The sequence below is a fragment of the Mauremys reevesii genome, linkage group 8 (genome assembly GCF_016161935.1).
Source record: "Mauremys reevesii isolate NIE-2019 linkage group 8, ASM1616193v1, whole genome shotgun sequence".
In the NCBI taxonomy this organism is placed as follows: domain Eukaryota; kingdom Metazoa; phylum Chordata; order Testudines; family Geoemydidae; genus Mauremys; species Mauremys reevesii.
Window position 1 is genome coordinate 105,133,443 of NC_052630.1, and position 10,636 is coordinate 105,144,078.

General features: G+C 42.8%; 1 protein-coding gene across 4 annotated transcripts in view; it reads left to right on the plus strand.

Moving 5' to 3' along the window:
• Positions 1–9,047, plus strand: part of GPBP1L1 (GC-rich promoter binding protein 1 like 1) — a 47,529-nt gene extending 38,482 nt beyond the window's left edge. For all 4 annotated transcript variants that reach the window (XM_039486158.1, XM_039486157.1, XM_039486160.1 and 1 more), the window contains 4 exons: positions 5,007–5,165; positions 7,485–7,609; positions 8,489–8,591; positions 8,839–9,047. In XM_039486158.1, the coding sequence (XP_039342092.1) occupies positions 5,007–5,165; positions 7,485–7,609; positions 8,489–8,591; positions 8,839–8,985 (534 nt within the window). In that variant the 3' untranslated portion in view covers positions 8,986–9,047. The remainder of the gene's footprint in view (positions 1–5,006; positions 5,166–7,484; positions 7,610–8,488; positions 8,592–8,838) is intronic.
• Positions 9,048–10,636: the final 1,589 nt, after the last annotated feature.

A 10,636-nucleotide genomic window follows, 5' to 3' on the forward strand; every position in this document is an offset into this window, starting at 1 on the left:
TTTACAGCACTGCAACTTTCTTGCGCAGCGGTGTGAAAAAACACCCCCCTGAGCGCTGCAAGTTTCAGCGCGGTAAAGTGGCAGTGTAGCCACACTCCCAGCGCTGGTAGCTACTCCCCTCATGGAGGTGGGTTTTTTACAGTGCTGGTGCCGCGACTACACAGCCACATTAAAGCGCTGCCGCGGCAGCACTTCAACGTTGCTAGTGAAGACATACCCTTAGTATACATGGGGGGTGGGTGGGTGTGCAAACTAATGTATGTTAGTGTCACACACTAACTAAATCATGTGGACCCTGCTGGATACAAAAGTTCCCCACATGAATACGTTTCAAAAGAGTTTAAAATGGGGGACTATATTAACACACAGTAGGGAACTCTTAGAGCAATATCATTGGAGGTTTTTAAGAGCAGGTTAGACCATCACCTGACAGGGATGGTCTACAATCTACATAATACATAGTCCTGCCTTGAGTGCAGGGGACTGGACTAGAAGACCTCTTGAGGTCCCTTCCAGTCATATGATTCTATGATTCAGTGCTAGCAGGGTCTACACAGGCCCGTTAGTGCATGGCACGCTAGTGCACACCAGAATTTACACCATACAAGACCTGAATTCCATACCACTCTTTAAAATAGGGTGCTAGGTTGTCTTGTGTTCTTGCTCTTCCAGCTCACAGCTCTTTCCTAGCAATGCATGTGGTGAGCTTTGGGAACAGTTCAAAAGGTTTGGGATGTCCAGATGTGTGTACCGTTCCTCTTCAGCAATTGTGTTATTTGTCAGTGTTGATGGTGGAGGATGTACCCCAGTATTCATCTGCAAGGTTGTCTTAATTTATAGATTAAGTCTCTGGAAAATTCTTTGGACTTAAAATTTACTAGCATTTTAGCAGTCTATTCATGGTAGCCTCTTCTGCCCTTTACTTGTGTAGGTGATATGGCTCTAAAAGGGACGCGCGTTCCAAATAGTTTACATCCAAAATGCTGGGTTTGGGCAAACAATAGCGAACAGACCCTAATAATGAAGCATTTCCATGAATTTTAAACAATTTTACATTAAACCTGTTGGGAAGTAAAACACTATGGCTTTGTGGTTAGTGCAACCTCTGCAGGAAGCAGTGCGGGCCGAGGGATGTGCTGTCCGCCCTTTCCGCAGCCCCCATTGGCTTGGAGCGGCAAACCGCCGCCAGTGGGAGCCACGGTCGGCCGAACCTGTGGACGCGGCAGGTAAACAAACTGGCCTGGCTCACCAGGCTGCTTACCCTGGCGAGCCGTGTGCCAGAGGTTGCCGACCCCTGTGTTAGTGTGTAAAAACCAGAAAATTAAAGTGGTCTGTTTGTATCCAAACTAAGTAAAGTACCAAAGGGTAAACAATATAAATCATGGAAAAGTTAGACAAGATTTTAAGAAATTACTAGTGATCGAGTGCCTCCATTTTTGGGTACTCTGCTTGATACCTAAAAGGAATATGATCTTTAAAGTACCACATTCCCATCCTCTGAAAATCTGCTCTCTTTAAGGAGTCAATTGGGTACCAATAATTGACACACCCATAATTGCTAGTCACTGCTTGGCCATGATTTTCTGTATCTTTAAATTTTCAGTTTAAATAATCTGGAATGGTGGAAGAAGTTAAACAAGTCATATCTTGACACTGTTCTTTAGTTTTAATAAACAATGGTGATGTATTTACTCAGCTAGAGGTGAATGCCCCCTTGCATATTCGGCAGAAATGTTGCTATTACAAAACTGAGAATCTCTTTCTCGTGTGCGGCTGCTTTCTCTCTTAACCTTTTGTTTGGAGATCAGAAGTATTCCTGGGAAGGTTTTGTCATCTTCGTGGATCTTAAAGTTGTGTAGATTTTTACTCATTCTGAACTTTCACCATTTTTTAACCCCTACACCGGGGTAGTCAGTTATTTCTTGGTCAATGTCCAAATATCTTGGTCAAGGTCCAAACTCCAGAGAAACATTTTTCACACCACAATAACAATAATAAGTAAATAAAAAGATTTAGCAGTACATTCAAAAGTGTCTGGCGGTCCAGATTTAACCTGTGGTCTGCCTGTCGACTATCCATGCCCTACACTTTGACTGTAAGATACTGGGATATTCTTTTGATCACGAGAGACAATTCTGTGCAAAACACAAAACTGAGGTTTCCGAATGAGGAAATAGCCCACTAATAATGGGTATATAGATGAGTAGTTCTGGTTTTTGTGTAATAAAAAACCCCATGGAAATAACAAAATTGCCAGTCATCTCCTTGACAACTTTGCTATTATATTGTATTCTTTCCCCTCACCCTACCTCTTTGTTGTTTTAGATTGTAAGCTCATTGGGGCAGGGACTTTGTTTTCCCTTATGTCTGTACAACACCTAGCACACTTTGGGCACTACTGGAACATAAATACATAATTCAGATAAGCTTCCGCCTTCAGGTAAGTAATACCAAAACAAAGTTAAATGCACTTGTTATCCAGTACAATAAGTACTGAATATAGCCTCTGTAATTTGTTGTCCTAGGCAGCTCTTGCTGTCAGTCTCTGGCCAGCAAGGATGTAGGTTTGTAGGGTATTAATCTGACACTCAGGAGAGAGAGCCTGTAATTCAGTCTTTCTACAGAGACCAGTAATACTTAAAGCTATGAAAGTTGAACTCTTTGCCGAACTTCCACCAGCCTTGTCTGAGTGGTTAGTAAATTAATAGAAGAAACTCATCTGAAAGTCACTGCATCCTGTGTTCCCATAACATCAGTAGCTATATCCAGTTAAACTGGAAATGATTTAAGTTTGTCCAAGCTACAACTGAGCATTTGCAGTTGTAATGCCTAGACTTTTATTTCACATGCTTCTTTTAAAAAAATTGTTTGACAATCTTAGTCTAAACACAGGACTGGGACCCATGAATTTTAATCTCACCTCTGCCACTGACCTGGGAAAAGTAATTTAGTCTCTGCCTCTTTCTCTATCTGTATAATGGCAATAATAACTACCTTACAGAGGTGTTGAAGAGTGATCAGTTAATATTTGTAAAATGTTCTGAAAATGAGAAGCTCTGTAGAAGTAGAACACTGACAGTATCATAGAGTCTTCCTAGATCTCCCTGAGGATTAGTGTAAGATTCTGCTCTATAAGTGCACTTCTAGTGCTTTATGCAGTCTGCTTTTAAAAGCCTAAGGATGGCTCTGCCACTGTTTTACCCTAGGAGAATATTCTACAGTCTAATAGGCAAGGTACTGAAAATGAACTTGTAATTGTTAAAACTCATTTCTTCAGCATATCAGGCCTAACTCTCTCATATGAGATCTCTGGGTTCAGATACCTCCAGGTATTAGATCCTGGGACCCAAACACCTGTCTTTCCTTTCTGACTTAGATGAGGCACTGTGGGAAGGATGATTGTAAAATAAATAAATCAATAAGCAATATGCCCTTATTTTGTTTTTTTATTGTAAATCTGTTGAAAGCTTTGTGTAGTCAAAGTTAAGGTGGAGAATTTGAGAATTTTATCACTTGTTATAGCTGCTTTTCTCATCCCTTAAAATTTGTAAAATTAGCTCTTGGTATGTTGGCATTTCTGTATAGGTGCCTTTGAAAAGGGCTGTTCTGGCATGGAGCGTGAGTGTTTTATTGGCTGTCAAGTTAAATGGGTATTCCAGTCTACTAGAAATGTCAGACTTAGTCTGTCACTTGTACAGTCAAACTAATGACCACATTGAGAATTTAATACTACTCTGGGTTTCATTTTATCCTGACAGTCACTCAGATTGGCTGTGGAAGTTTCACAATCACCTATCTGCTCCTCTGTGCTGTACTAGGCGATGTCTGGAATAACTGCCTGGCGAATGTTACTGTCTGATGCCAGTGTTTATAGTATACACTTCTGCAGGAGAGGTTCATTTCATCTTAGCATTACATGTAATTTAGGAATAAGGAATCCAAGCAGCTGAATATTTTGAGCTCCCTTTTTCTTTGCCTTTTTTCTGCTCAGAGAGATTGTATGCTGTACTATAAGCATATTTTGCAGAGTAGTTTTCTTTGGCATCCTAAGGATTGCATCTGTAGGCAACACTTCAGCTCCAAGAAAAACATCTAAAATGGTATTGCGAGGCTCTTCCAACTCCTGCAATGAGGAACTATTTAAATAGGCACCTGTTCTGTTCTCTTACACGCTTTGATTTCTCTTTCCTTCCTTTCACAATTTATGTGAAGGAAATGGATTGTTTTGTGTATGAGATTCTGATGTGTTATTGTGACCTCTCCTTTCAGTGGAGAGTGAAGACTAATGAGAATAGGATTCCTGTCTTCTGCATGGACCACCAGACATGAATACAACAGACAAATCCTTGGGGCAGATGGGAAGTCAGGAGGCTAGAATCCCAATTCATTTTTATTGTAAATCCCACCTATAAAAATGAAACAGGTTAACTACATTGAAATCTAGCTGCCATATTACTGGATACCACCACATATCATAAATACTACTGAAGACCTCCGTTAAAAAAAGATCAGTTTTGTTTAATTTAATTGGGTAGACCTTTTATTTGGCATGGAGAACAGGAGTTGGGGGAATGATTTTGCTAATAGGCAGGAATCAGCAGTATATTCCTGGATCATTCCAAGCGCAGAGATGGAATTAACCAGACAGGGAGCCTGTGAGGCAGCTCACATTACCAGGAAGCATATTATGTGAGGAGTAGAACAAGCATGTTAAATTCATGACTGCCTGAATTAGTGGAGATGAAGAAACAGTTGCAGCAGCAGAAAGTAAGAATTGGTTGCAGACATTCGTTCCAGGTTGGTGAGGAGGAAGGGAGTGGATTTGGAAGAGTGCAGCCAAGTTCTCTGGGAGAAATCTGAACTGAGTACTCCATAGGAAATTGCCAGTCAGCTCAGGAGATAAGTACTAAAAGGTGTGGACACAAATCCTGATCAGGGCTCAGACCCAGCTTTTCTTCAATTGGTATTTGGTAAGTTCTCTAATGTGTTCCACCTTAATTCTCCAGAGTCCTTCCAGCACCACCCCTCCCATTGAGATCAGTTCTTCACGTCTGACCAAGCTGATGCGTCGCACCGCCGATAAGAAAAGTGAATTCCTGAAGGCATTGAAAGATGACAGGAATGGAGAGATCACAGAGAACAGAGAATGTGACAAGTTGGAGGATGTAAGAGGACTGCCCACTTTTCTTTCCTGGGAATTGTGTATTTTAAGGGACTTCAAATAGACCCTATCCCAGTGTGTATAAAAAAAAATAAAATTGTGGCTTCATATTTACACAGTGATAGCATGGCTGCCAGCTAGCCACATACATAGGGAGTAGAACTTACCCTTCTCTGGATAGAGAAATACAGGCTTCTGGTACTGGAACTAAGGAGATTCCTAACTGTCAGTAGTACCTTAAATCCTGCTTCCTGAGCAGTAGCCCTGAGAGAGAGAATTGCAAATGGCTTCCATTCTAGGCTGCTGGTCTGTGCCAGAGTACATTCCTGCCAGCTATCTATTTTTAAATGCCCTCTTATTTTTGATCTGTTTTAAAATGTCTTGACATTTTTCCCTAGGAAAACTCCTCTCCAGAATGGGGTTAGAGAAATAACTATTGTTGTAGCTCCTAAACACAAACATTCTCAGCTCTCATGTTGCCTCTGCTAGATCATCTGTAGCTGTTAATTAACGAGCACTTGTTCTCGTATCTGTGCTGCCATATCGGTACAGGATGGGAAACAAAGAAAAGCCATAACCTAAAGCAGTGCTGTTCACTATTTTTGAAGTGGGGGCCACTTTGGCAAAAAAAAATTTCAATGTGAGAGCCACATCGACTACTAAATTAACACGGTGCTTACTACTCCTTAATGATGTAATGTTACAGAGCCACTTGTGCTGCTAAAACGAAGTCTACTTGTACAATAAAACAATACTCCTTTTATAAAATAACCAGGAAAATATATGGAATTAAAAAGGCACCTATGTGAATAAACTTTTAAAGAGCAGAATAATGCAAAACTTACTTTAAAAACTGGATGAGCGAAAGTGTGCCTGTTCCTCCTTGACTTTGTTCATGCAGTACTTGTAATCTGTCATCGCAATCCTAGTAAGGCAGTCCAAATGTTCATTGGTCAGTTTGTTCCTTTTTCTTTTCATCCCTCTGGCTGGGGTGAGGGGTTTGGGGTGTTGGGCGGGGGCTCGGGGCTGGGGCAGAGGGTTGGGGTGCGGGCTCTGGGGTGGGGCTGGGGGTGAGGAGTTTGGGGTGCAGGCAGGCTGCCCCAGGGCTGGGGGCAGAGGACTGGCAGCAGATAGCTCCGCGGAGGTCTCTCTCCCTGCCAGCAGGCAGCACGGGTCTCTGGGGGAAAGGGTCCTCTGTCCTTCCCGCCGACAGGCAGCTCGGGGAAAGGGGCCCTCTTTCTCCCCTGCCTGCAGGCAGCGTTGTGCTCTGGAGGAGGAACCTCTCTTCCCTTCTGCCGGCAGGTGGCACGGAGCTCTGGGGGAAGGGGCTCCTCTCTCTCCCCTGCCGGCAGGCAGCACAGAGCTCCGAGGGAAGGGGAGAGGCCCACAGCAGCCCTGCAAGCCCCAGCTTGCTCCCCTTCCCAGTTCCGCCTACCCCCTACCTCTCTCCTCTCCAGGTCCCTGCTGTGCGGCCCTTTAGAGCTGCTGCGCGGCTATTTATAGCCTGCTGCACGGCCACACAGCTTAGAGGGAACTTAGGGAGCCGCACTTAGGGTCGATGGGAGCCACCACCGGCTCACGGGCTTTGCAATGAAGAACACTGACCTAAAGAGAAACAGGAGGAAAATTAAAATATATGGCAAAGGGAAAAGGGCAACGTTTGGTAAGAATTGGCAGGATTCTAAGAGGGCTTTCTAAAGAATGGAAGGAATGATATTTTAGAAGAATGCTTACTCTTTAAATATCCTTGCAGGACTGACATCTCCATTTATGTAGCGTAGTTCTGGTAGCATAGCTTAAAAAGACTGCAACTTCCGTTTACTTTCTGTTCAACAAACTGTACATTGAGAAAATCTACACTGGACCCAGAGTAGTGTAAATGAATTCGGCCCTGGTGAAAGTGCAGGCGTGACAGACGTGGCAAATTGAACACGCTCTGCACAGCGTGTAGGACGGTGCCTCGCTCTACCACTGTTTGCCCTAATGATGGACACCTCTAAGGGTCAGAGTGCAGTCTCCATGGCTCATCTAGTCTTTGGCATCTCTGAATCCATAATGGTGGTAATGTGGTGTGGACGTTTGTCCCTTAAAAATTAAGCTGCAGCCCACCAAACTCACTTTGCACCTCTCACTTCACCAATGTTTGAGGGCAACTGCTTTCTGTTATTACCAACTCATGCTCTGAAGCACTGACTTAAGGTGAAGGGTTTTATTCTCTCTGGAGTCATCCACTCAAGAACGCTAGCTTCACGACTTGAACTGTGCTGTATGCATGAAGGATCAGTCTCTCAATTATGTGATTTGACTTACATTTTTCGTTTAGATGGAGGGCAGCAGCACACCAGAACCAAAGGAAAACTGGGACGAGAATTGCCATCAGAATGGCCTTTCTCTCCCTTTGATGGAGGAGGGGGAGAACCTGTCTCATTCACTGGAAGCGGAACACAGGTGAGCCAACAGCAGAACATGGGCTGAAGATGTCTCACAAATCATTTTGTCACATTGTGTGAGGAAAAGGCAGGTGCTTAGAAGATTCTCTTCTCCAGAAAACAATACTCTTACATATTCTGAGCTGCAGGTGTGTGGCTTTCTTATGGCACTGGGGCTGGCAGAAAGTAAAATACTGGGGTGAAATTCTGGCCTCGTTGAACTCAATGGGGCCAAGATTTCACACAGGTTCTGTGATTAACCTTCTGGCACTCTTCTGGCTTTGCATCCATAAGTCATTTAGTGCTGCCTGGCTTAGCTGTTTCCCACACCAGGTGGCCAGGCAGAATCTCAAGTGCTGTTCTGCTTGATCTGCAAAAGGGATTTCCAAATGTGGGGGTGCAGAGTTGATGACACATCACCACATCTCTCCTCCCAGCTCTTCTTGGAATGCTTCTGTGCTTTGTCATTATGCTAATTTGATAAGAAATTGCCCCAAATCCTATAAAGCTATGAGAAGTGGGAAGAAGATACTTGCGTGCATATCTAAATATGCATTCTGGTTGTGTGAGCAAGAGGAGTGTGATCTAGCTGTTTAATCAGGGCACTAGGAATAAGGAAATCCTGAGTTCTAGTGTTTTCTCGGCTGCCATGCATACTTTCTCTGTGTCCCTGGTTAATCACTAGCCTTCTTTCTTACGTTCCTTACCTGTCTAAATGCAAAGTAGTAGTGTATATATTATTGATATGGTCTTTTTTAAAACTAGAAAACCCTTCCTGGAGGGATCGTAGCAGTTCAGTAGGAAAATCTCCCACTTTATCATGCACCTGGTTAAATTTGACTTTTCCATTTGCCTTTTTTATTCTTTTTAACCCCTCGCCCCTTTTCTCATGAATCAGGTTACTGAAAGCAATGGGATGGCAGGAGTATCCTGAAAACGATGAGAACTACCTTCCCCTCACTGAGGATGAGCTCAAAGAGTTCCAACTTAAATCAGAGCAGGTATATTACAACTCTTGCCATGATGATGGTTCTTCTTCCTCACCTATTTCACACACATCTTAGACTGTTATTCGGAATTACAAAGAACTAAATAGAACTTGTGTATTGATTTAAAGTGATTGTCTAATGGGGAAAATTTACAAACATATTGTCCCCACTAGAAAAATATATATACTGACAAACATGTATATTGTCACTGACCCTTACTCTTCACAATTTTGTATCTATTTATGTTTCTTTCTTCTAGCTAAGAAGAAATGGATTTGGGAAGAATGGATTTCTTCAGGGCCGTAGCTCCAGCCTGTTCTCCCACTGGAGAAGCACTTTTAAGACAGAGTTGGAGGACTCAGACACAGAAACTAGTAGCAGCGAAACGTCAGATGACGATGCCTGAAAGTGGGCACAAAACATTTAAAACAAATAAAACCAACCCAATAAACTCAGTTCATAGTTCAACATGTGTTTGGGGTTGTATAAACTAAACAGAGTTTATTCTGTCTCCAGTCTGTTCAGTTTTTCTTTTGTTGTTGAATACTTCATGCACAAGGGAAATAATTGTATCCCAAAGAAGAGAGAAATTGGCTTGTTTAGCTTTTTCTTTTGGTTTTGCCCTTCTGCTTAATAGAAGTTTGTGCAGCTAGCAAATTTGTGATGAGAATCCCTCATCAGGCAATGCACAAGTTCAGTCTTGTAAGCAGGATACAGGTGACTGACTGATCTTTGCAACAACAAGCTTCTAATAATGCCGCCTGCATTACATAATGTTGCGCGGTAACAATGTGCTAAAACAATCATTGTCAATGACAAAATGGCTATTGAAGTTCTAATTGTGTTAAATTAATGCTAATAACATGAATTTTTTATTTTTTTTTGCGGCTCGGGGAGCTTCATCACTTAACCAGGCGTTTGTGGTTTTCTTTTATGGGTACAGCTGTAAAATATTTGGACATAGGAATTGTTTGTGTTCTTCTTCTTGCAGCCTTGATATTCAGGGTGGATTGTAAAATATAAATTTTTTGTGAGATTTCAAAGATTAAGATTATTTTGATAACATTATTTACAGATTTAAAAAAGTGACTATCACATTGAGTCTGTATGAGGGGGAAAAACTACTGCATCAAAAAATAACTAACTTGGAATAAATATTTTGCATCAGTTTGCCAATTCTAGTTGTCTTTCTTATGGAAGGAAATCTTTCCTCAAATTAATATGGAGCTATGGAGTTTTAATAGCACCAGGGAATAAACACTTTGTTCTCCTCTCTCCTCCTCCCCCCACACACACACACTTTGTTCAGGCAACAGTAGAGGACTTATGTTTTGAGGGGCAAAAATTGTTTGCAGGCAGCACAGACATCTTACACACCCTGAAGGACTCCTGTGCGACACTAAAGACACTTGGAATCTATATTCCTGCAAATAAAAAGAAATGGCAGATTCTACAACAAACGATTCTGCCCTCCCCCATACACCCAGCCTCAACAACACGACCAATGCCGCAAGCAGCGCCAGACGAGACGCCGTCAGGCGCTGGAGCAGTTGTCTGCATCTGAGCCATCCATTTCTAGGCAAATGTTTTGAGTGTTGGTTGAGGACACGAGAGCCCCACATTCTCCAATTCCAGTCACCTCTCATTTCCAGCCCATTTGGGGCCTGCTTTACACTCTTTTACCCAGTCTGGAGAACCATCAACTCAGACAAGTGCGTTCTGGAAATTATACAGAAGGGCTTTTCCATTCCACCTGCCCACCCCCCCTTCCCCGTCCCTCTTCAGGGACCCATCTCACGAATACCTGTTACAGCAGGAAATACACCATCTCCTGCAATTAGGTGCTGTGAAACCAGTACCAGTTCAGCACAGAGGTCGGGGGTTCTACTCAAATTACTTCTTCAGTCCGAAGAAAACAGGTGGATGGAGACCCATTCTGGACTTGCGCAAACTGAACAAGTTTGTGAGAACACAGCGCTTCAAGATGGTAACCCTAGCAACCATAATTTTGGCATTGGAGAAAGGAGACTGGCTCTCGGCCTTTGACCTACAGGACA